Source organism: Hyperolius riggenbachi, chromosome 5, assembly GCF_040937935.1.
Source record: "Hyperolius riggenbachi isolate aHypRig1 chromosome 5, aHypRig1.pri, whole genome shotgun sequence".
In the NCBI taxonomy this organism is placed as follows: Eukaryota; Metazoa; Chordata; class Amphibia; order Anura; family Hyperoliidae; genus Hyperolius; species Hyperolius riggenbachi.
In genome coordinates, this window is record NC_090650.1 from 130,879,028 (window position 1) to 130,906,193 (window position 27,166).

A 27,166-nucleotide genomic window follows, 5' to 3' on the forward strand; every position below is an offset into this window, starting at 1 on the left:
ATGTGTTAACGCAAACCTAAACTGAAAAGTAAAAGTCAAAATAAACATGCATGTGTCATACTTACCTCCCCCGTAGTCTGCTTATCAATCTCTTTCTCCTCTCCTGCATTCTGTTTGTCCACTGTAATCAATGACATCCTACAACCTCCATTTAAAAAATGGCGGTGACCCCGTAACAGCTTCCGGGTCAGCACCCCGTTACCAGTAATATCGCTTGAGCCATAGAGGAAACATGGACATTACCTTGTACATTAGTTGTCCTTTCAGTTATAAATGACAGCAAATGATATAGTGAAAAGGGCCTTAAAGAGAACCTGTACTGAGTAAAAATATTTAAAATAAACACATGAGGTAACTTCAAATGAACATTACATAGTTACCTTGCCATCAGTTCCTCTCAGAAGCTCACCATTTTCTTCTGACAATAATCCCTTCCAGTTCTGACAATATTTTGTCAGATCTGAAATATATCAGTTGCTGTCTGTAAAATATCAGTTGCTGTCAGTTATAGCTGAGAGGAAAACTGATTTACCAGATAATGTCCATGTTTCCCTATGGCTCAAGTGAGCGATGTTACAGTTGAACTGTGTGCTGACCAGAAAGCTGTTATGGGTAATGGCCATTTTCAAAATGGAGGACGGAAAATGCCCTTGATCACAGTGAACAAACAGGACGCGGGACAGGAGAAAGACACTGAGGAGTAGACTACATGGGAGGTAAGTATGACTTGTGTATGCTTATTTTGACTTTTAATTTTCAGTTCAGCTTTTCTTTAAAGAGAACCAGAGACGAAGCACCCTCATGTATTTTATTACATTTATCAGTGGGAACATGCCAGTAAACACCTTCCCTGCTTTTAGTTTAAATCTTCTCTGCTTAATCTGTCTATAATCAGCTGTGATAAGAATCCCTGACTGAGTCAGTCGAGATTTGACCTGGAATAATTATAGCTGAGTCACTCTTTTGTGGAGTCTTTTCAAGCCCAAGCCTTCCCCCTCCTGGATCAGATTTCCTGCTTTACATACTAAGAGCTCTGATGACATGGGAGGGGCTGCTGCTGCAGGAAAAATCTCTGTCTAACAGACAAGTGTGGCTGTGTGATCTGTGTGCTCTGTCTGAGCAGCCAGTCATCATTATTATCTATTGTATGCAGTTTCATTACTATGAGAGACACTTCCTACAGGCAGCCACACAGCATACCAGAATATGAAGTTGAAAGCACACAGATGAAATGCTGCAGCAGCAGCCCGGCTTGTCTATAGTCTCATAGAGGCTAGACAGCACATCCAGAACACCTCATAGCCTGGAAGCAGAAGGGATATGAGCCGGCTGCCATATTGGATATTTTCTGGAGCAATAATGGATAAAAAGCACTCAAAAAGGCACACCAGAGCAAAAAAATTATTGGGTAGAGCATTTATTCTTTAAAAGCTATCAACTGATATGTTTATTTTGTGTGAATCGTTCATCTCTGGTTCCCTTTAAGGCTTTCAGCTTTCAGAAACTATTCTGCCAAGATCTTGTCAGAACTGGAAGGAATAGTTGTTAGAAAAAAATGGTGAGCTACTGAGAGGCACTGATGGCGAGGTAAGTATGAAATATTCATTTGCAGGTACATCATGTGCTTATTTTACATAATTGTACATGGTTTAGGTTCAGTTTAAGTATATTGTATAATATTGTTTCAATCATATAGCATTTGTATTGTAAATGAAAAGGAAATAAAATCATTTGAAGCATAACATACTTTCTGTATTTTTAGGGTGAACCTGGAATTGATAATTTTATACCTGGACCAAAAGGACAAAAAGGAAATCCAGGGCGACAGGTAAAATCTGGGTCACGTGAAAATAAGTTATATTTTTATATAGAGCCTTTGGCTTTTGTTTGCAGTATTTCCATTGCACTATCAAGGTACTGAGCTTGGCATAACACCCAAATCTTTAAAATGCTATAAATGCATTTATAAATAGTTGGGAAATGATATGCAGATGCAATTTAATACCACATTGCAGTTTCCCCTGTGTTCATAGGCAGGGGCATAACAATTACAATTGCACGACGGGGGGTGCACACCTCCTCCCCTGCCCCACCCACACGCAGAGTAGCACTGTGTAATGTATGTTTACTTGCTCTTGGCGTATCTCTTTCTCCTCCCAGCAGCCACTTGCTTTATGCTGCCCCCTCTGGCTCCCAAATACATGACATACATCGGGAGCCTGGTATGCAGCAGAACAAAACTGCAAGGACTCTGGAGGAGACCCAATGGAACAGGAGCCGGTAAATATTTTTAGCCAGCGCTCCACTGCAGGGATGCTCGGAGGGGCGTTGTTTCGCCCCTTGATCAATGGAATCTGGAATGAAGAGTTTGGGTGAGATTATCTATTGTTCCTTACTGTGGAAGCACCATTAAATTATACATTAGAGGCTAAAGGCTTGGAGGCTACATTTGCTATTTTTTGTTTGCACCTGTCGGCTGATTCCTCCTGACCTTGCTCAAATGCAGATTTTGGTCAATTAGTGTTTCCATACGTGGGATGACACTGCTATGAATTTCCTGGTTGATTGTAAAGATCAAAGATGACTGAAGCAGAAATAATGGAATGGAATGAGCTTTATCTAAGATAATTTAGACTTTGTTTTGTTTCTTGTTTGAGTTTATATCAAATACTAGGACATTTTATGGTTTACATATTTAGTGGTTTATAGTACACATGTTTAAGAGATACACAATAATACCCTGGGTAGTTCACAATGGTCAAACTGTTTCTAAATAATCAACAACAAATTTTTACAGGGTGAATCAGGAAATGATGGTGTACTAGGAGAAACTGGAGATGGTGGTCCTGAGGTAAAATTACATTTGTATGCCAATATTCTCATTCTGCACAAAGTAGATAACATATTGAAATGTTTTGTCAATGTGGTTAAAATTCTGACACACACACACACACACACACACACACACACACACACGCACACACACGCACACACACGCACACACACGCACACACACATGCACACACACACACACACACACACACACTATACACACACTATGCACACACACACACTATACACACACACACACATACATACACACACACACACACACATATACACACACATATACACACACACACACACACATATACGCACGCACACACACACACACACACACACACACACACACACACACACCGTAAACACCTTTTCAATAACATGAACATTCAGTTTAGCCAACCATTATTGTTACTGTACCATATGTGTATGGTTTTGTCTATCTATGGGGAAGGGGATGAAGCTGTGGCACACTACACCACTTAAAGAGGAACTCCAGCCTAAACAAACATACTGGATTTAAGTTACATTAGTTATGTTAATTGAAATAGATAGGTAATATAATCTCTTACCCACACTGTTTTAAAAGAACAGGCAAATGTTTGATTTCATGATGGCAGCCATCTTTTTGGTTGAAAGGAGGTGACAGGGAGCATGAGACACAGTTCCAACTGTCCTGTGTCCTGAGCACCTCTCCCAGTTGCTAGGCAACGTGAATAACAACATAGGAAATCCCATCATGCTCTGCACAGCATCAGGGAAAAAAAGCCCAAGCAGTTTTCTTTGATGGGTGGAGCTTAGCTAAAAATGCAGCTAAAAATGATGCTTTGTGTAAGAAAAGCAAAGTTCTGATGCTGTGAAACTGTTAAAGAAACACCTAGCCTTTTCAGTTTTGCTGAGTAGATTTTTAGTCCGGAGGTTCACTTTAAGGAGGAACCATAATGGCATATAGTAAATAATAAAGTAATACATTATTCAGTCAGGATACCTATTCTTACCTTATTAATCCAGGTTTCAGAATCAGAAGTGCATCTTATATCTATATATTGCTGTATATTGATATGTGGCCCCACCCCACCAGTGATATTTTGCAGAGGCTATGATTTCATACAGCCTTCTCCAGAGCACTCCAGGAGATCATGTGATGTGTTCCTCCTCTCTTTACATGGGGTAAGGGGGGAATTCCACAGTGACTCTGCTTGCCAGCATTAAATGAGCTGGCATTTCTAATACATTTAAGAATGAAAAGTTAGGATGGGGTACAATGGCCATACATTGACTTATTGGCTATAAATCAATATTGTTAAACTAAAAAAATTTATTTATTAAGTTAATTAAGTTATATACATTTAAGTCCAAGGTCAAGGTAAATTATAAGAACATGACTTGTGAAACCCCCAAGACTGTAAAGAGGTAGAGGCAGAAATGATGGCAGGGAACCTGGAACACACAAGTCATAAAAGAGGTAGTGAGTGTAAGTCATAATGAAGACAGAACGGGTGGATTAGTAGAGTAGGCATACAGGTAAATTTTGGGTTGTGAAGCTGTGTTAGTGTAACACATTCATAAAGCATTCAGATAGGTTTATTTCTTTAAAAAATCCCTTAAAAAGACTGCGTAACAAAAATTGCATCCTGTTTTTTATCATCCTACAAGTTCCAAAAGCTATTCTAATGTGTTCTGGCTAACTGCAGCACTTTCTACTATGACAGTCTCTGTAATAAATCAATGTATCTTTCCCCTGTCAGACTTGTCGGCCTGTGTCTGGAAGGCTGCCAAGTTCTTCAGTGTTGTGGTTCTGCTATGAACTCACCCTTCCTGGCCCCTCTATGCACACTGCCTGTGTATTATTTAGATTAGAGCAGCTTCTCTCTTCTCTCTTATCTTTTACAAGCTGGATAAATCGTCCTCTGAGCTGGCTGGGCTTTCACATACTGAGGAATTACAAACAAGGGCAAAGCTGTTTGCAGGAAGAAAAGAGCAGCCTGAAACTTCAGTGCATGGGGGAAAGAAACACACAAATGATCTCTTGAGATTCAAAAGTAATGCTGTATACAGCCTGCTTGTGTATGGATGTATTTTTCTATGTGTGGACATACTGTACATCAACCTACTTCCTGTTTTGGTGGCCATTTTGTTTGTTTACAAACAAACTTTTTAAAACTGTTTTTAACCACTTTTAATGCGGCGAGGAGTGGCAAAATTGTGACAGAGGGTAATAGGAGATGTCCCCTAACGCACTGGTATGTTTACTTTTGAGCGATTTTAACAATACAGATTCTCTTTAAGCACATCTGAAAGTTTTGATGTGAACATAGCTTTGCTTCACTGTAAATCTCCTTTAAAGTGGACCTAAGCTCAGGACTTCCTCTGTGCTCTAAAAGATAACCAACAGCATAATAACCTTTAAAGAAAAAAACATGTACCGTATTTGTTACAACTCCTATGATAATCCTGCAGTGTTTACTTCCTGGACATTCCTGGGAGCACAGAAATGGTTAAATTTCAGTGTTTACATATTAGCACAGAACAAGGGCACAAATAGGCACAACTCAGATACAGCTGATTTACACATGCAGCAAGATAAGGGGTAATTAGACAGGCTGATCTCTCTAAACACACACAGAATACATTTCTCAGCAACTTTTTGTGTTTTCCTTGTCTTCTGTGCAAGAGTTTATGTCCACTTTAAGGCTTCCTTCACACTGAAAATCGTAAAATGCTAGCAAAATCACTATCGTTTTGCAAAGCGATTTTCCATAGATTTTTCGCTGTACAGGAAAGTGATTTTGGAGTGATTGCATTTTGTGATTCTATAACATTGAAATGCAATTGCTTCAAAATCGCTAAAAAATGCTGCATGCAGCGCTTTTGTGATTTCAACAAATCGCTGGTGATCGCTAAGCGTGAACACTGCCATAAACATTACATTGCAGTAGCGTTTTTCGAACCTCTACCGATTGCCAGCAATTGAAAAAGCTGCTGAAATCGCTAGTAAAACCCTCCAGTCTGAATGAGGCCTCAGAGATCGTGAGTTGGGAGTTACTGAAATAGGATTTTGTAGGCAAACTACTTTTTACGATGCTGAATGAAACTATACAAAGGCTCAGTACATCTTTGTTATTTCACTACTTCCTGGGAAAAAGAAGAGCTCATGTCACTAAGCCATTTTATATTTAACATTTTTTTGTGATGACAATTTATTTACACTTATTTTCCACTATTTTTATATGAAGGGTCCACAAGGCCGCAGAGGACCATCTGGATTAAAGGTGAGTGCGTACTACTTTTCCATTAGCCAGGGGTTATTATAACACAAGTGGGCAGCCATTTGCTTCTGTTATAGCAGGAATTATGTAATTACCGCTTAAAAGGAATTTCAGTGAATGGATTTAATGTTGATTTTAGCTTTGCTCTATCATTTGCTTGGTTTATGATTGACTTTAAGCTCGTTTGTCATAAAAAGTAAGCATTCAGTGTTTTATTTTGCTTTGCTTGGCAAGCACTTGCCCGGAGTTCACCGGTGAGAGTTTGTGCAGGTTCACTACATACGTAGGTTCAAAGCACAATATTTCTTACAACCCTCCAAGCCAAGCAGAGTAATGCTAGCTGGCACAGATGAGTCACATCGTGAAGCTGTGAAGGCGAGGTGCTGGAAAGCAAGAGGAGTTTTGGGGAATGTCATTTCTAATTCAACTTGATGCTTTTCAAGCAGATGCTACATGGAATGGGAAACGAGCCTTACAATCTTTACCAATAATATTTTATGTGCTAGAGTTTACTATGACTGAAGTAAATCATTGTAGAATAATCTATTTTAAAAAGTAAAACATTGTTTAACAACAGAAAATACTGGATGATATAATCGTTACCAGGTATGGGAATATACAAAAAGTTTAAGTGTTTTGTAAACATGGTGGACTTTGCTTAAAGGTTACCTGAAGTAACATGTAACATAGGGGTGGATTCACAGTTCTCTCTCTTAATTTATCTTCCCTTTACTTACTTTTCACCTGGACTATAAGGTGAGCTAATTCACGAGATAAACAGAAGATAAAAAGCCATATGCAATTAACTTTTTCACCAGAGTTTACTCCCAGGAGATAATTTTGCAACTTCTTTTTAAAATAACTTTTTAGTAATTCCCAATTGAAAAAGTACCAAGAAGCAGATGAGAAGGTACTAACAAAAATATTTTGAGTATGTTCTTGCTTGCTGGTGGTTTAAAAAGCATTTTATTTACAAGGTGTACAATTATCCTCTTTATTTGAGCCTCCTGCCAGTGTTCTCCATTGGTCTTGAGGTTAAACAAGTGAAAATCCTCCTCAAGGATAATTTTAAGATAATTTTATGTAAAAAAACAAAACAAAAACAAAGAAAAGAAAAAACATAGCCCCCCCCATAAAATAAAATAAAAATTAACCCCTTGTCATCCATGCAGGCTGGTATAGCTAGGATGGCTGAATCAACCTGTGTGGGACTTAAAAAAGACATTTTAACTTAAATAAAACCTGTGATTTAAAAAAAAAAAGCCAGATACATATCTCAGTAGAGGGTAGTCTCTGGATCCTCCAATGGCTTCTCTAATCCTTCTGGACTCTCTTACACTTCACAGCCACACTCCCACCCATGCATTAATGCAGCCCCACTATGCAGGTGCACTGGCAGCCCACGTCTGCACAGTAGCACGGAGGTGCTTGTGCATAGAGGAAACAGCCTTGCACAGGAGGCTCCACGCTGCTGCACAGGCGTGGGCCATAAGTGCGTCTGTGCAGTGCAGACAAGCTCATACACGGATGGCAGCGTGGCCACATTAACCTATTCAGCAGGCCCTTGTCGTATGCAGGGGGAGTACATAAAGTGTAATGGGCTTTACACAAATTACATAATGAGGTTTGTAATTTGTGGTGTTGCACAATACATACAACACTTAAGTATCATGTTGCACAAACAACATAGTAGTTGCATATATAATGTAGATTCCACAAATTATGGTACATATTATGTATTTTGCAAAAAGGCAGGTAAACCTATGTGCTCTACCTGCACGCTTAACCAGTTCAGGACCGTAGGCCTACACCCCCCTACCGACCAGGCTATTTTTTTGTTATTTAGGCCACTGCAGCTTTAAGGCCTCACTGCAGGGCTGTACAACTCAGCACACAAGTGACCCCCCCCCCTTTCTTGCCCACCAACAGAGCTTTCTGTTTGTGGGGTCTGATCCCTGTAGGGATGTTTATTTATTTATTTTTTTATTTTTTTATCTTTATTTTTTTAAATAAATTTTACTTTTTTAAATTTTTATATAAAGCCCGCCCTCCCTTCCCCCACCAGCCAATCACTGTGATCGGCTGTCATAGGCATCAGCCTATGACAGCCGATCACTCCTGTGGGTTCGTGTCACACGGCTGTCCCCAGTCCAGCGCTGCCATAGATCACAGTGCTGTACACTGTAAATAGTCAACAGTCTTCTAGCAGCGATCGCGGAGCTCCATCATTCAAGCGGGGATGCGTGCGCATCTGCATGCGCAATCTCCTGCAAAACACACCCCAAGGACTGCACCCCAATTGGTGCTAGGCGGTCCTGGGGCTGCTGCCGAGCGTACGCCAATTGGCGTGAGGCGGTCATTACAAAGTTAAAGTTTATTGGATATAGTAAATACACTTCATGGAATCTTATCACAACATAATGCATGCAAAATTCATGTGAATCTAGTCCACCTGATATACAGTATAAGATCAGCATGTCAGTCATGCACTTTTAATCAGAAGCCTTTCTTCTTTTATAAGTGATGAGGAATGTGATGCCCTTTTGTTGCAGTGCCACCTCCATTCTGCATTTAGGCCAGGAAACTGCTAGTCAGTGGCCATCTGTAACCAAGGCTGGGCTGCCATTAGAATCCATAAAGTCATTTGTGCATCAAAAATTACTTGTTTTGCCTGACCCAATATTTTCACGAAAATATAATGGAATTTTACAATACACATATTTTCACAAAAATAATAAGACCTTTCTAAAAAAAAAAAATCACACATTTACTCATCTGTGTGATAATGTGTCTCCTGACCACAGACTTCAATGCATTTGATGAAAATATGTTTTTACATGCCCATATAGTTTTGGGAATGTTCTCATTTGTACGAAAATGTGACATTTACGTCCATATTCACATTCATATTCAATCATTAACTTCAAGGTACAATTGTGGGCCTCTCCCATTTAGTCTAGTATAGCAATACTTCCTGTATACTGTATACCTGTTGGTAGTCGTGGATCAAGATGAAAACTGCAAGCTTCTGCCACCTAATACAAAATATTGAATAAATAAATCCAAGCCATGTTTATCAGGTCATTTATATTCTCCCGCTGAGGAGCACCTTCTATGGAGGTCCGAGAGAAAAGAAAACACAGGTTATGGCAACCATGCATTCTTCTTCACCATGTCTGAAAATTTCTTAAACCATATAACGCTAAATCATAGGTTTTTGTATACTGTACTAGTTGACCTAAGCCCATTTAAAAACGGGCTCTAGGTCTCTTCACGCCACCACCGCCGCCAGTCAGTGCGCGGATATATTACAATTTTACTGCATTTGTGAAAATGTACAGGAAACAAGATATAATTAAATAGATAAGATAGTTTGTAAACCTGTGGCTCAGAGCTTATATAAAAAGCAAAATCAATACTATGAAATCAGATGTTTCCTTTCGTTTTCATACTGGTGATTATCTCATTAGCCTTATAATTAAGTGTAAGCTAATAAATTATATAAGAATTGTAAATATCTAATTGTATAGCCCAATTCTGTTTGCAGGGAGAAAGAGGAATTCCTGGAGAAGCAGGCATCCAAGGAGAAGGTGGACGTCAAGGCATACAGGTGGTATTATAGCAAGTGTGTTTATTTTATCAAACCAGCTTCTTAAACGTCGAGCCAACATTCCACTTACTGCACGTTTGTAATGTATGGCCATTTTTCTGTATTTATGTATGTTATTAGACAATGATGTAACCTTGACTGAATACAAATTAAATAGCTCTTTAAGGATTATGATGACCTCATGCTCATGTGTATGCTTTATGTACATTTCATACATTTTCCCATTCCTTATGCCTAATTTTTTGTAATTATTTAATGTCTGACTCCACATTAGAAAATGAAGATTACTATAAACAAGCGTTGCTCTTTCACAGTGATTTTGCATACTGTAAGGCCGACATTTTTAACCTGTAATTTCTGCAAATCTGTACTCTGTGAAAGTTACATCTTGATTTACAATGTTAGTCCGCATGTGTATTTAATAAGATATTTATCAGTTGTTTCCACAGTTGTGCTTTGTGGTATCATGCATATTTTTTCTTTACTGGAGTTGATCATGTATTGTAGGGCCCTAAAGGATTACCTGGTCCTCCAGGTCCACTAGGACAGCAAGGATTTCCAGGACCTCGGGTAGGTTGAATTAATGTTTTTATGTGTGCATGTATTGCTGGTTGCTTATCCCAACTTCTCCCCTCCACCATCCCGTGAAGCCGAAGCAACTTAATCCTCCGGGTGCTGTCTTCTGTACTTCCTGTAGCCCCCAGCTGCTTTCTAGCACCCTCTGAGTACGAGTCCCAGCATGCCATGTGACCTGATATGGGTCACATGACATGCCTAGACTCGCACATAGTTGCAGGAAAGCTGCTGGGAGCTGCAGGAAGTGTAGAAGATGGAACCAGGAGGATCGGTAAGCTGCTACCGCTGCGCAAAGCTCCGCTGATTAGTTGAGACTTCTGGTTGTCTGAGTCCTGGATAATGAGGACTTTGCTGTGTGTGTATATATATATATATATATATATATATACATATATATATATATATATGTATATGTATATATATATGTATATGTGTGTATATATATATATATATATATATATATATATATATATATATATATACAGACATATAAACTGTTAGCAATAATTAGCAGTTTATCTTTTGTTTCTGTAAATTTTAATTGAGCACTTAAATAGGTCACTATAATTCAAAAGGAAGACATTGAGAATAGTTACCTTAGGGACTTTTTTTTATATGTATGAGGGTATATTACTGGTATTTTTGCAAATAAGGGCTTGTAATTATTGATATAGTATAAAGAAACACAAAATGGAAAAGAAACCTTTATTTCTAAACAAAATATTGTCACCACACATTGTACTAGGGACACCATTTCAATGTTGCAAAAGCAAGGACAAATGGGCAAATAAAATGTTTGGGTTTTGTATACAGTAGCATGTTTTATTTTTAAACAATAATGGCTGAAAACTGAGAAATAATGGCTTACTTGTTCTTCCTTATTCTCTTTAAAATGCATAGGAATTAAAATAATTCTTAGCAAATAGTACCACCCAAAAAAAGCCTAATTAATTATCTGATTAGAGTCTGACACTTTGAGCCTAGAATATTAACATTTTCAAAATATTTTAATGGTCTGAGATTTCTGAATTTGGGGTTTTCATAAGCTGTAAGCCATAATCATTAAATATAACAAATACAGGATTAAAATATGTCACTTTGCATGTAATGAATATATATTTAATATATTCGTTTCACCTTTTAAAATTAATTACTGAAATAAATTGATTTTTGCACAATATTCAATTTTTGTGAATTTCACCCGAAATACTGAAATAATAGACAATAAATATTTCTTGACAGGTGGAAATAAAAGTGGGTTGATTAAGCAAACCTGGTATAGTAACAATGCCATTGCATATGAAGATTTGCATCCACCTGCATTATAGAAAGCCTTGTGTAAGCACCTTTTGAATAAAGAGGTGCAAATACCTGAAAGGATTCACTCCTTACTAAGTTTCAGGTGGCATGTTGCACTTTTTTTGTACACAGAAAACCTCTACAATGTCTGCCAAGCTACGGGATATCTGTAATTATACGTTTTATGTATTAATTATATTAACAGCTTCTCCTTATGTATTAGGGAACAGCTGGTGATCCTGGTACTCTTGGGGCTCCTGGCAGCCAAGGACCAAAAGGCCAGAAGGTAGGTTATAGGGAAGACAACAGTTTATAGTTACAAAACAAATAAAGGCCTAATTTAGCTGTATCTAATTTGACAGGACTTAGTAATACCCATGGTCATAATCCATATTAATTATAAACAAAACTTCCTTACTAAACCATTGGTAAATATTCATTTGTAAATTAGTCTGTGTATGTGTGAATATAACAAATTTAAGTTGTTATTGTCCTATTTATTGTTATATATGCCCTTTCCTAAGTTTCTCTCCTCAAGCTCTTTTGCATCAAAATGGCAAATCAATGCAATAGCGCTTACAAATGGCTTTTACTGTTCTCTCTTCAATACAGTCACTGCTATTGTTAATCTGTTTTATAACTCATGTCTGCCAGGAATTTTTCAGTCCTTGGATTTAATAATGGATTCAAAATTGTTACAACTTTTGGAGAACGTGAATCCTAAGTGGAACAAAGTGTGTGATATAGATATATGTTATTTCCTACTGTCCATAGGGAGAGCCAGGTGACGTTGGAGAAAAAGGTGATACAGGACTTACAGGGCGTCGAGGCTTGCCAGTGAGTTTCAGCATTTTCCTGTAAAAATTATTTTTTGATTTTTTTTTTCTCATTACATTTATCCTGTGAAACTTTGAAGTACATAATTTCTGCAGGTTTTTTTTTTTAATAATACATTTCTATAAAAATGATTCAAACTTAACAATCTTATTTTTTTCACCACGTTTAAATAATGTTTGAAAGGCTATATCTAGTGATGGACAAACTAAGATTGTGTAACATTCTGCCGATAAGCCTTATAGGCTTAGGAGGAGGATCTAGCTGAGGTCAGCAGTGATGTCACTAAAGTGACATCACTATGGGAGTGGTTTCTGGGGAATTAGGATCTATATATAAGGCCAGTGCTTTCAGTCATTCACTGGCCTTGATACTAATCAGTTCGCTGGTTTCAGGTCTAGCTAGAAAGCCATTCTGAGATACATTGATATATTGTGTAGGCGCACAATATTTATGTACTCTAGTCAGTCAGTATTGTTCTTGTAGTTATATTTTGTAATTATTCATAATATTCTAGTAATATTATTGAAGTAACATCTATTGTATATTTATCTATGTACCGACCTTTTGCCTGCCTTTTGACCTCGCTCTAGTCTGATCCTTCTGTACCGCTGTCATCTGATACTCGTTACCGACTCGGCCTGTCCCTGACTACGTTATTGCCTAATCCTTACAATACTACTGACATCTCACTTATGTGTATGACTCTGCTCAATTTTTTTACTACATTTTAGCCTAATTACTCTGTACCTTGATATCTCTGATTCTGTGTTGACTATGGACTGGTCCGGACCTTACTTACCTATTGTTTATATATATTTGTACATTATGCATGTGTGTGTCAGTTGCCTCACGTTACGCTATCTCATCACGCACCAGCGTGACAAATTGGTTGTCCATTACTACCTATATTTAACTGAAAAATACAGTAATCTTGTGTATAGGTTGATGCCTTTTCCAGGACACTTAAAAACTGTACATAATTTTGATTAGGATTAATATTTGTGAGGATTCACCCTTCTGGCTAGTTTCCAATGGTTTGTCTTTATTTTGCCATCAGTTTGTCATTGAATGGCGTAACTAGAAAATCAATCTGGTACCAAACCGATTTCAAATAACTTTCCAATATAAGAATCAAAAACCTTCTTCATGTACATTTAGCCCAAAGAATTATATGCTATTCCAAGAGTGGCAGTATGGCTATATAGTATTAAATACAAAGGAGGCACTCAATTGGCTTCAAACTTGCGTTTTATCAAATCCCAGTAATACACGACATGTTTCGTGGGATATGCCCTGACCTGACTAGGCCTATTCCACAGGGACTCGCTGCAGTTTGCTTGTTGTGGCTATATAGTATTGCCATATACAGTACGCTATTATACGCTATTCCAAGAGTGGTAGTATGGCCATATAGTGTGGTAGTATAGCCATATTTCAGTAATGCATTGTCCTTAACCACTCAGAAGCACACAGAGACTGGTCAATGGATGATTTCCAAAACATTTTATAAAATAAGTACTTGGAGTAAGTAATGGGGCATGTAAATAACAGGATCATTATTTGTGGCCCCAGGATTTTTCTGCCATACATTTGGTGCAGTGATTTGGTTGTCACACAATCTAGTAAACTATAAATTGGATGCCCCTTTCTTTAGATGGAACTCACTTCGGAAGTACGAGTACGGCACTGGATTTCCAACTTTCCTACAGCGATAATTCAAATATCTGGATCAATAGAGTTACTAATGTTTCAGTTAGATAAATGTCAAAAATTCAGTTTTGCAAAATATAATTGCATCCAAGGAAGTATTTTTGGCAAGGTTTATCTAGTCAGTAACATGTAGTTGTCGTTTACAACTAATTGTGTAGAGCAGATCTGACATTTTAGATATTTTCTTATTGATTCAGAAATAACTATGTCATGACTTATGAGCAGGGCCGGGACAAGGTCCACCACCAACAGAGGCTGAGCTGCCGAAGTGCGCCCCCCCCTCCCCATCGACTACAACGTCATTAGGGTCCCCATCAGTCATCCAACTGGAGCTCCGGAAATCCTGCAACTTTGCTCGAAGTCACGGCAAAGTGCGCATGCATGGTTCGTCCATGCTCCTGATAAGATGGCGCAGGCCGTCTCCGTAAGCTTACTGTGCAAGCGCAGTTCTCTGATGACTGAACTTCGTGCAGTAAGCTTACAGAGACAGCCTGCACCATCTTGCCAGGAGCGCAGACACGCATGTGCACTTTGCCACAACCTCAAGTGAAGTCACAGGATTTCAGGAGCTCCAGCCAGACAACTGAGGGGGAGCCTGAGGACACAGAAGGACCTTGAGGACTCAACTCCTGCCTGACTCCTCCTGGCTGCTGCTGATTCATATGACAGGAGATGAAGAGTCGGAGACACTGAGAGGCACGTTCAGCCACCAGGGGGCGGGACTCACAGACACAAGCTGCCACCGCTGACGCTACCTGAGATGCTTGCTGGCTCCAACACACAGAGACAGGCGCTGGCAGCAGCACGGTGACCATGGCAACATGTATACAGTACAGTCTGCTCCCGCTCGGCGATCCATCATCCCAGGCAGACAGCCAGCACTTCTGTGGTGAACCGCCACTGCTGCACAGCCGTTGCCAGCGTGAATAAAGCGGGGCGATCGGGGGGGGGGGAGGGGCAGCCAGGCAACACAGATGGATGGACCTGATCCTTGCGCCCAGTTAGACTGCAGGGACTTCCGCCCAGAGGCTCCAGCCTCGTCGGACCCTGTGTCGGCACGGCCCTGCTTATGAGACCTATGTGATATTCATATATAAATATGTACAGCATCTTTCAACTGGAAACATCAGGGGCTGATGATAGTTAAAAAAAAAAAGGTATTCAACTCCGTCCATTTCATATGCCATTTAAATTAATCAAAATTTCACAAAGCCTTCAAGATTAGTAAGCTTAACTGCATACTCCTACTCTTTTTGATTTGGCGTTTTGTTTTTTGTTTTCCTGCTTTTGGTTCTTAGGTGATGGGCAGCTTCATTGACTAGTAGAGAAGCTCTTTAACTCAGTTACTTCATTTTCCTCTTCACCAAATTTCAACAACTTAAACTTCTACTAAGTACCTTGGCTGACAGTTTTCACGTAAACCAACTTCTGGCTGGATATTTTTTCTTCATATGGTTTCTTCCCACTTCATAGCTGGTTTGCTTTAAATGTTATTTATGAAACCTTACTTTGTTATGCACTGCATTCTGCTGTTAATATACTACTGCTAACCTAAGAAATATATCATTTGTATATCTGTTTCCAATGTGTTACTATTTCGTAGTCACAAAACATATTTAGCAATGTCACCTCCGCAGTAATTTATTATATTTTATGAAATGTAGTCCTTGTAACATCTCTTTGTTATTACTAGGGCATAGATGGAGCAGACGGATATGGATTTCCTGGTAAAAAAGGAGAGAAGGTGAGAGGCTTAAATGCTCAGTCATCAAAAACAACTAATCTGTGAATATTTATGGGTGAATCTGTTTTGAATAAACATAATGGCAGGTTATACTAGGACTATTTTCTATTGATGTTATGGAGCAAACCTAAGTGTAGCATAGTATGAATGAGATATGATAAATATAATTTAGACACCAAATACTGTGTTTAAATGACAAACTGTGCAATATCCATGATGACTTAGCACCTGATTTACAAATGGACCTCCAGGCTAGACTTCATCAGAGTTCAAAGTCAGAACTTGCCTTGATAAATGAAAAATGTGGGCTGCTAAAACAACTAATTAACTAAACTTTAAGCAACTCTGTATATGGAGAGTAATATTAATAATGTGAATTTATGAATCATATAGGATATCACTAATACTGACAAGTAAACCACTTTCAGACTACTCTTTGTAACAATATCTGAAAACCATATGAGATTTTTGAAATATAATGTATATGCCCTTGCTCTGAAGATATAATTTGTTTGCTCTATTACCTGTTCACATAAGTATATGGCCAGGCAGGATGTGATTTATCTGGGACTGGTAGATCTTGGGAAGGAGAGTCATTTTAATGCTGGTGATTCTTCCTATACAAGAGATCCTATAAGCATTCCACGACCTGAGCAGGGCAGAAAGTTCCAGGTACAAAGGCCCATAGTTCCTTGAGTAGAGCTGGTTGTAATCATTGGTAAGCTTGACTCCCAAATATTGGGTGAAATGATCTCGATATTGAAATGTATGGGTTTCAGATATGGCTAAGGCTTGGCTTCTAGGGAAATTGAAGTACATGGCTTCAGACTTGTCACTCATAATTGAGCCTCAGGCCTTACAGTCCTTCAAAATATTTTAGTCCCTTCATAAGATTGAGAATTGTTGTATGGGGATCTGTGAGCGTTAAAAAGATGTTGTTGGCGAATGAGCTCACCTTAAACTCCTCATCTGATGTCCTATATTCTTAAATGGAATTGTCTAGGGGAAGGAGGGTAGCCAGAGGCTCAATGATAACAACGAAGATTGTCGGTGAAAGGGGACACCTCTGGTGAGTTTCTCTTTGAATCAGCTTCAAGGTAGACGTGGGCGGGGGGGGGGGGGGGGGAGAGAGATATTTGGGAGAGCCAACCCATGTGTGAACACGCTAAACAGATAAGGCCATGAGAAAGCTTTCTCAATATCTAAGGTGAGGATCATCAGGGGTTTTATTTGCTTTATTGGCATGGGCTATCAGAGTGACATTCTTTCGTATATTGTCAGTAGCCTGCCGGAATGGGATGAATCCCACCTGGTCGCTATGGATTATAGATGGAAGTCGTTTTTTAATCTCTGTGTTTATTGTTATTATGATCTTTGATTTAATCATTTAATTTACACTCTAAATTCTTTATGTAATATTTAATGGCTTTAAAGAGTTTATAGTCAATATTAAAGAGGCATATGGGCCTATAATTTTTGGGCTGGAGGGAGTATCTGTTGGGTTTGGGAAAAGGGCTAGCATGATGTGATTTAAAAACCAACAGTAGCAACACTTTTGACTGCTACTTTTCAAGTAATTCCTGTTATTCTTACATAATAAAATATCAATCAATCAATCAATCCTACTTTGTGCCCACAACAAATACTCAAAAAAGACACTTTTCAATATGTAATTCCCTCACCTGACCATGGGCAGCTGATAGGAAGAAAGATGCCTATTTTCCTGTTCCACCCAGCATAACTTCTAACAGCCATAACTTCACTATTTTGTTTATAGAGATAATATTAGACATCTTAGCCCATATGCAATTAACTTTTTCTCCTGAGTTTTCTCCCAGGGGATACTTTTCATCTTCGGTTTAAAATAACTTTCAGCCCTCTGTTAATGAAAAAGTACCAAACAGTACGTGAAAAAGTACTGTTGGAATTATTCTAAGTACTTCCTTCTTGCTGGTGGCTTAAAGTGCATTGACAAGGTGTAAAAATATCACATTGGAGAAAACTCAGTAGAAAAAGTGAATTGTATATGGGCCACTGTCTGGTGGATGAGTGCAAATGAAAAAGAGGACCCCTTTCCCTATTTGCAGCCTTACTGACAGCTAAGGAGCTCTTAGTCTTAGACACTGAAAATGACATTTCTAAGCAATTTGTGACACACTGTATACTGAAAACTTGAATCTGTTGCTGAGGTTATTATGTCTTTGTCACAAAGAGACAAAAAGAATCTCACAACGCACCAGTGGGTCAAAGTATAAATACATAACTTTATTTGTCGCTTTATTGCTAATTAAAATCACAGACAACAGGAAAATGATAGGGAGACAAGGAAAAATATTTGCCGGGTGCACAAGGTAAAAATAGGCCTTCAGGGGTGGCTGCGGAGTATTGGAGTGGGGCGCTATGCAGGTAAATTAATATGGCGTTTTCATTCCCCTTTATACTTACAGGTATTGCGTTACATGGGGCGCATTTGTTTGAGCAGATTGTTTATTTTTGCAGCGATTCAATAGATTGTCATTGCACTGATTGAGCAACTGTATTTGCACCTTTTTTTGTCTTCATTGTACTGTGCACTTTATTGATTATTGGTCTTCATGACTGGTTGTATTCAGAGGCGTAGCTGGGGGCGGGGTCATCTGTCCCCGGGTGCAGCATCTGGGGGGCGCTGTTGCAGGTTTTACTTTCCCTGATGCGTCTCTATTGAAGAGTCTATGAAAGAAGAAGGAAGGATCCGATCTCCCCTGCTTCCTCCTGCTGTCTGCCCCGGAGTTTTGTTTTATTTCCCTGCTGTACTTAGTGCTTGCCATGTTTGCATCAGCAAAGTTGATTTTGCATATTTCTGTGTATCTCCCAACTTTCTAATGCCTGGTCCACTCGATGCAATTTCCTGTCATTTCAACAGGTCAAATCGATCATTTCCGGCATGTCCGATCTGCTCCTGATCGAGAATAGAATTGGTTCTGTGGCGTGCTGGTCTGAAAATCGATCCAGTTCTTGATCAGGTGCAGATCGGACATGCTGAAAATTATTGTAAAACTCAAACATTTCTGGGAAAGCACACTTTGTCCCGAGGGGGCACAAACCTTGTCCTCGGGTGCTGAAAACCCTAGCTACACCTCTGGTTGTATAGGATTCATATACTGATATACTAGATTGGTATTTATATTTATTGCATCTGTATGTTGTGGGATTATTTATTGACCTCGCACATAGCACGTTTTGGTGCACTTTCTGCTGCATTTTGCAATAACATTAATTGTACAGTATCTGTATTTATATTTGCAGTCTTTGCTCATATTGCACTCTAATTATTTGCCATATTTACTTGCAACACACTTTCTGGGATGACCCCCCCCCCCCCCCCACCCATCATTTTATACTCTAACCACCCCTTTTTTTACCCTATGCAGTCCCCATATTTTTCCCTTGTCTCCCTATTGTTTTCCTGTTGTTGTCTGTGATTTCAATTATCATTGAAGAGAGAAAGATTATGTATTTATACTTTGACCCACTGGTGCATTGTGAGGTTCTCTTTTATCTTTGTGACATTGGTTTAACATTCTCTAGATACGCACAGTGGTGGAAAATGTGTACACACACACACACACATATATATATATATATATATATATATATATATATATATATATAACATATATATATATATATATGTATATATATATATATAAATATATATATATATATGTATATATATATATATATATATAAATATATATATATATATATATGTATATATATATATATATATATATATATATATGTGTGTGTATATGTGTGTATATCTATGTGTATATGTGTGTATATCTGTGTGTATCTATGTATATCTGTGTGTATATACCATATATATATATATATATATATATATATATATATATATATATATATATATATATATATATATATAGTGCTCTCTGGATACCCTTCTTGCTAGCGTTATTTGTCTTTTTGAAAAGCTACACAGCCAAATTCCTCTTAAGAGAGAGCTTTCTTGACCAATATAATTAATTTCTGATTCTGCTGAACAATAAAAAGTTTACTCAGTTTTTGTGGACACCGATCTGGTTATAGAGACTCTGAATCGAGAATAAATCTCGCCGCTAAATGGGGGTCCCTTCACCCCCAAACCCCCCACTGCGACACTTGGTCTCAGACTTGGTCGCTCCTGGAGGCAGGGCTAACGGCTGCAGCCCTGCCTCCAGTCGCGTCTATCAGTGGCGCATCGCCGCCTCTCCCCCGCCCCTCTCAGTGAAGGAAGACTGAGAGGGGCGGGGGAGAGGTGGAGATACGCGCTGACAGGCGTGCGTGGGGCAGGGCTGCGGCGGTTAGCCCTGCCCCAACCAGGAAGCGCTCCCCCGCTGAAACGAGGGGATTTGGGGGTGAAGGGACCCCCATTAAGCCGCGGGATAGCGGCGGTTTAGCAGGGGCACATGTGCCCCTGCTATCTATGAGGTCTGAAGCGAGATTTATTCTCGCTTCAGACTCTCTTTAAAGAGGCACTGTAATGACATATGGTAGAATGTAATATACCCAATTTTATGTTAATTACCCTGGATGCAGCATCTGAAACACTTACTATAGCTATATATTTCTCTATATTGGTATGTAGCCCCCATTCTCCCAGTGATGTTTAGCCTAGGCTATGAATCATAGTCTATGATGTTATGAAGCCTTCTTTTCCCAGTGTACTCTAGGAGACCAGATGTTGTTTCTGCCCACTTTGGAACACACATTAAGCAAACAATCCGCAGTGATGCACCTTGCCAGCAGTAAAGCTGTCACCACCTGTGTTAAATTAAGAATGTAAATCAGCATGAGAAATAATTTTACAATATGCAAATGCTGACTAAATCACTTTTGAAAGAATACTGTAAAATGTAAGCAATTGTATTCATTAAGTTATGTACAGTAACGTACCTCTTAAAAGTGTACCTGAAGTATACCTAAACTGACATGGGTCTACATGGCAAATTTGTAACAAAAATAAAATCTCCTTTAACCTCCTTAGCGGTAACCCCGTGTGTGACACGGGGTAAGCCGCCGGAGGGTGCGCTCAGGCCCTACTGGGCCGATTTACTTAATTTTTTTTTGCTGGACGCAGCTAGCACTTTGCTAGCTGCGCCAGCACCCCGATCGCCGCCGCCGCGCGCCCGATCGCCGCTATCCGGTGCGGCGCGCGCCCCCCCCCCCCCTAGACCCCGAGCGCTGCCTGGCCAATCAGTGCCAGGCAGCGCCGAGGGGTGGATCGGGTCTCCCAATGACGTCCCGACGTCGCTGTCGTCGGTGACGTCATCCCGCCCCGTCGCCATGGCGACGGGGGAATCCCTCCACGAAATCCCGTTCTTTGAACGGGATTTCCTGATCGGTGATCGCCGAAGGCGATCGAAGCGATCGGCTCGCTACATGATAAAAAAAAAAAAAAAATTAAAAAAAACTACTGCGGGAAAGTGTTATTTAGATGTGTAGGGAAGCAGGATACATTGGGGTTGATTCACTATAACAAATAGCGGGCCTTTGTCAGAGTTAACACGCCATATCAGAGTAGCATAGCGAGCGCTACAAACGTATGCCTGCTAATTGGCAATGACAAGAGCTCCACTCGTCCTGCTCTGAGTCCAATCACTTTAAAGGACATTATCCCCACACTTTGATTGGCCCAATAGGCTGCCTGTCGCTTGACAGGAAACTTGACAGGCAGACCAATCAAAGTGCGGAGATAATATTGTCAAAGTGATTAGACATGCAGGGGCTCAGACATCAAGTATACCAGCACTCCGTGTTTCCAAAGTAAACGCTCTGTTATTGAGCCATCATATCCACAAAGATACCAACAATTGTTTTGGGGGCCTCGCAGGGTCCCCCTTCATCAAGGTGTGTGGTTACAATCAGACATAGAGGTCAACTCTTATATACTATATTAATCCTCTAACAACCCAAATCAGCATGAGAAATAATCAGCATGAGAAATAATTTTACAATATGCAAATGCTGACTAAATCACTTTTGAAGGAATACTGTAAAATGTAAGCAATTGTATTAATTAAGTTATGTACAGTAAAGTACCTCTTAAAAGTGTACCTGAAGTAACGTCAAAGTGTACCTAAACTGACATGGGTCTACATGGCAAATTTGTAACAAAAATAGAATTTCCTTTAAGGCCCTACTGCGGGAAAGTGTTATTTAGATGTGTAGGGAAGCAGGATACATTGGGGTTGATTCACTATAACAAATAGCGTCCCTTGTCAGGGTTTACATGCCTTATCAGAGTTAACATGCCTTATCAGAGTAGCACAGCGAGCGCTACAAACTTATGCCTGCTAATTGGCACTGACAAGAGCTCCACTAGCCCCGCCCTGAGTCCAATCACTTTAAAGGACATTATCCCCACACTTTGATTGGCCCAATAGACTGCCTGTCACTTGACAGGAAACTTGACAGGCAGGCCAATCAAAGTGTGGAGATAATATCTTCAAAGTTATTAGACATGCAGGGGTAGGACGAGTGGATCTCTTGTCATTGCCAATTAGCAGGCATACGTTTGTGGCGCTCACTATGCTACTCAGATAAGGCGTGTTAACTCTTGTTATAGTGAATCAACACCATTATCTTTGAGAGTGTTTCCTGCAATTTGTGTCCCTAACTTCCTGTCCCTGGGACCTCCCTGGTATCTGCTCCAGGAAATGAGGAAAATAAATACAATCTTGAGAGGGGTTTTGTCTACTTGATTTAGGAAGATAGGTTTATTTGTTGCAGCTTCTGTCCCTGTTGGAACAATTTTCTGTAAGGTCAGGAAGTGAGTGAAAGTCACATAAAATCCAAAAGATATTTAACCTATTTTCACACAATCCAACATGATAGTCCTATTTCATTTCTTGAAGTTGGACTAAATACAAGTATTGCAAGTAGTTTGTTTAATTTATCACAGATGTTTGTAAAACTGAGTGAGCTGCGTAGGATTACAAGCACAGGAGTCGCTAATGCACACAAAACAATTTACTTGGATAACCATGAAGCAGTTTGATCAGCATTACATATGTACCTTTTGCTGGTATAAAGGTCAGTATTACTAGTATTGTCTGCATTGGTATTGTTCTTCCTCTTTCTTTGGGGCTACGTAAACAACTTAAATATAAGGTAAGGGTCCTCTGTGACTCTGAAATGTTGGATTTATGATTTAATGGACACCTGAAGTGAGAGGAATTTGCAGGCTGCCAAATTTATTTCCCCTTAAACAATACCAGTTGCCTGGCTATCCTGCTGATCCTCTGCCTCTAATACTTATATATCTAATACAAGCATATGTAGATCAGGTGTTTCTGGCATTATTGTCAGATCTGACAAGATTAACTGCATGCTTGTTTCTGGTGTGATACGGACACTACTGCATTCAAGTAGATCAACAGGGCTGCCAGGCAACTGGTATGGTTTAAAAGCCTTAAGCATCCTTCATATTCTTGTCACTTCAGTTGTCCTTTACATTTAATAAACACATCTGAAGAGAAAGTAGGCCAGCTAACAGTAACTCATCTACTTTGAAGTGTGATGCCATCCACTTCATAACTGTTAAGCACCCAGTCCTTAAAGGACTTCCGAGGCCAAACGTTCCCCCAAAACATAAAAAAGTTAGATACCTGTATAACTTTGGTGGACACGGAGGATGCCGTCCGTGCCCTCTGAGCCGTTCCGCCAGGTCCCCGCCTCTCAATATCCCCCTGAATGGCTCTCTACCCCACGGCTAGGGTCGGGCTCTGCTGCCTGTATAAAGATGGCCGCCGGCGCTGGCCGCGGCTGCGCACTCCACATGGCCACTACTGCTGCTGCGCAGCACTAGGGCCAACCCCCCGATCCACGCAACAGGCTGTTTCCTGTAGCGTGGATCGGGGGGTTGGCCCTAGTGCTGCACAGCCGCAGTAGCGGCCATGCGGAGTGCACAGCCGTGGCCAGCGACCATCTTTATACAGGCAGCAGAGCCCGACCCTGGCCGTGGGGTCGGGAGCCATTCGGGGGGATATTGAGAGGCGGTGACCCGGCGGAACGGCACGGAGGGCACAGACGGCGTCCTCCATGTCCACCAAAGTTATACAGGTATCTCATTTTTTGTTTTGTTTTGGGGAAACATTTGGTTTTGGAAGTCCTTTAAAGGAATACTAAGGTGACATGTGGCATAATAAGAGAGACATATATCTGTACAGTGCCAAACATACAAATAACTAGGCTGTGTTCCTTTTGTTCTTTCTCTGTCTGAAAGAGTTAACATTCAGCTATGCAAATGACAGTTTCTGAGCAGAGACAATGAAACATTAAAAACTTAACTTGTAGATTTAAACATAACATAACACTTTTTAGGAATAGGAGGATAGATACAATTGTTTGTCTTAACGGTTTATTTTAACCTCGGTATTCCTTTTAGTAGAAACTGTAGTGAAAATAACGTAATTAATAAAATCGCTTATTTTCTACAACACTCATTTATAAATTATTTAGTCAGTGTTTTACATTCTGAAATCTATAATAAGTGGTGACATCTTTAGTCCTGACATTTGATCCCTGCGAATGTTCGTTTACTGAAAGTCCTATGCACAAATGGAGATAATGCTTGCTTGGCAGTTGGAAACAGCCGTTATTTCCCACAATGCAACCAGGTTCACAGACAGTAAATTGTCAGGGCCATGGCCCTGAGAACACACTGTGGGAGGGGTTTCACCACAATATCAGCCGTACTGATGTCTCTTTATACTTGGATGGTGTGTGGAGCTAACTGAACACATTTTGCTGCAAAAAAATATTTTCTTAATTAAAAGAAAGGTCTTAAAGATATTTACATTTTTTGATGTCCACACTATTCTGTTTCAGGGTCATATAGGGTTCCCTGGTTATCCTGGACCTCAGGTATGAGCAACATTCTGCTTCACTGCTTTTCATTGTTGATTAGTGGAAAATATGTTGAATATATGCAAACCTCCAGTAATCAGGACATGGAAGAGGGAGCAAGCAAATCAAAACCACCTGTTACAAATCCATAAACTTATAGAGTTACACAGTTGCAAGTTGACTGATCGGCAGCTTGAGACTTTGATTTGGTTGCAACCAGGTCTGTTTTCTGTGGAGTTGAGTCTTGTAGATTTGGCAGACTTTTCGCTCAAAACATTTTTTTTATCATTGTATTACCGTGCCTGGCAAAGCAGAGCTTTGACAAAAAATTTCGAGGTGTGGTAAGGTGATTTACTGAAGACTTTGCAAGACTCTACACCTGAATCCATCCAGTTGCACAATTAACAACTGTATAACATGTTTAGTGACAATGGGTATAGGGGAGGACACATGTACTGAGGACATGGGGTGTGTCACAAGAGGTAGGCTGGCACCACTGATAATAAATAAAAAAGCTCTTTATTCAAAGTAGTTTAAAAGGACAGTATGTCCAAGATTGTCCATAGTCATGATTAGTGGTGCCAGGCGAGGCTACCTCTTGTGGATTATGCTTAGAACACACATTACTTTTACATTTCCTGTTTTTTTGCCTGGATGTCTCGTTTTCGCAATTAGGCCTAAAACTAACAGTTTCTATAATTATTAACAAAACTAGTCATATAAGTAATTTGCGCATAAATGTACACATACTCACTTCATTTTAATGTTTAATGGACTCCCGAGGCGAGAATGGTAAAAAAAGTTAAATACCTGTCTTGATGCTTTATCTTCACGGGGCGCCATCTGCGCCCTCCATATCATTCCCTTTTTTTTACAGCCCCCTGTCGGATCCCGACCCCACCTCTTGGGTCGTCTGCTTTCTCCCCCATAAACATGGCTGCCAATGATGCCGCGCCTGCGCAGTTACTATGCGAACTATCACGGCTATGCGAACTGCGCAGATGTGGCATGATTGGCAGACATGTTTATTAGGGACAAAGCAGATGACCCGAGAGGTGGGGTTGGGACCCGACTGGGGGCTGTAAAAACAAAACACAGAAAAATGAAATGGAGGGCACGGATGGCATCCCCTGACGATGAAGCATCAAGACAGATATTGAACTTTTTTTTACCATTCTCGCCTCAGAAGTCCTTTAAGCAATAAAATGGCATTTTGCTATTTTTATGTGTTGGAAATGCCACCCAGTGTTTCACATTGAATGGAATGGATAGTCATTTTTTTATTTTATTCAGTAGAGTGTACATTGAAAATCATGAAAATATGAAATTCTATAAGGTAAAATTTATATTTTTAAATGCTATATCTGATGGTTTGACATATAATGAAAAACTATATTAGTTTGGAACTTTACTTTCTTCTTTAGCTGGCAAGTTTCATATGCAAAAAATGGAGTTGTTTATTTTACCACACTCCTAATAGTTCTTTCATGTGAAGTGAGTGTATTAAAATGCCACCACATCTATATATATATATATATATATATATATATATATATATATATATATATATATATATATATATATGAATTATTTTCTAACGAAAGTGTTTACTTAATAAGTTATTCGAAAAAAAGCTATAATTTGCTTAAAGGGCCTTGGAGCTAGTTAAAAGTAATGTATATATTAACAGTTTGCTATGTGCTACATAGGGAGATGATGGTGATCTTGGAATAGCTGGAGATCCTGGTCCTAAAGGCATTAGAGGGAGAAGGGTGAGTAATATATTTTTTTACAAGATGTTTTGTGACTTTTAGCTACAGTAGTACTATTTTAAGTAATAGGACCACTTCTTTGTGGAAGACTGGCTGTCACAAATCTGTCCAATCCAAAATTAGTATATAATAAGGAAAGATTCAGGCTGCATTCACAGTGGGACATTGCGGAACTGCATTATAAAGTCTTATAACGCAGGTTAACGCACTGCAATGCTAATCCTATGCGTCGTTCACAGTGTGGCGTTAGCGTCGCTTTGTAACGTGTAGCGTTATGGTAACGCACACATTACCAGGCAAAGGAAAGCATACTTTTAATTGCCTGTATGCTTTCCTGTACCTACTGTATGCGACGGTAGTGCATCATTAATGTGCATTACCAAGCCACCCCCCCCCCCCCAGCAGTTTGTGAGGCCAATGTTCTGCACCACCTGTCAACGCTAAATGCTAGGAAAGCTGTGGGCCCTGATGATGATGTCACCAGCTTGCCTGAAAACTTGCTCATGGCAGCTGGTATCCATCTTCACATCTTTGTCAAGTCCCTACCTGAAGGCATGGTCCCGGCATGCTTCAAAAAGTGTCAAGAAGTCATCCATCATCCCTGTCCCTAAAAAGCAAG

The 27,166-nt window shown here is 39.7% G+C and overlaps 1 protein-coding gene across 1 annotated transcript in view; it reads left to right on the top strand.

The window, feature by feature from the left end:
* The window catches only part of LOC137518421 (collagen alpha-4(VI) chain-like), a 267,080-nt gene that overhangs the window by 188,259 nt on the left and 51,655 nt on the right, over positions 1-27,166 (top strand). The window contains exons 21-30 of the mRNA XM_068236258.1: positions 1,763-1,828; positions 2,798-2,851; positions 6,078-6,113; positions 9,658-9,720; positions 10,228-10,290; positions 11,819-11,881; positions 12,370-12,432; positions 15,836-15,886; positions 24,758-24,793; positions 26,485-26,547. Coding sequence (XP_068092359.1) covers positions 1,763-1,828; positions 2,798-2,851; positions 6,078-6,113; positions 9,658-9,720; positions 10,228-10,290; positions 11,819-11,881; positions 12,370-12,432; positions 15,836-15,886; positions 24,758-24,793; positions 26,485-26,547 — 558 coding nt within the window. The remainder of the gene's footprint in view (positions 1-1,762; positions 1,829-2,797; positions 2,852-6,077; positions 6,114-9,657; positions 9,721-10,227; positions 10,291-11,818; positions 11,882-12,369; positions 12,433-15,835; positions 15,887-24,757; positions 24,794-26,484; positions 26,548-27,166) is intronic.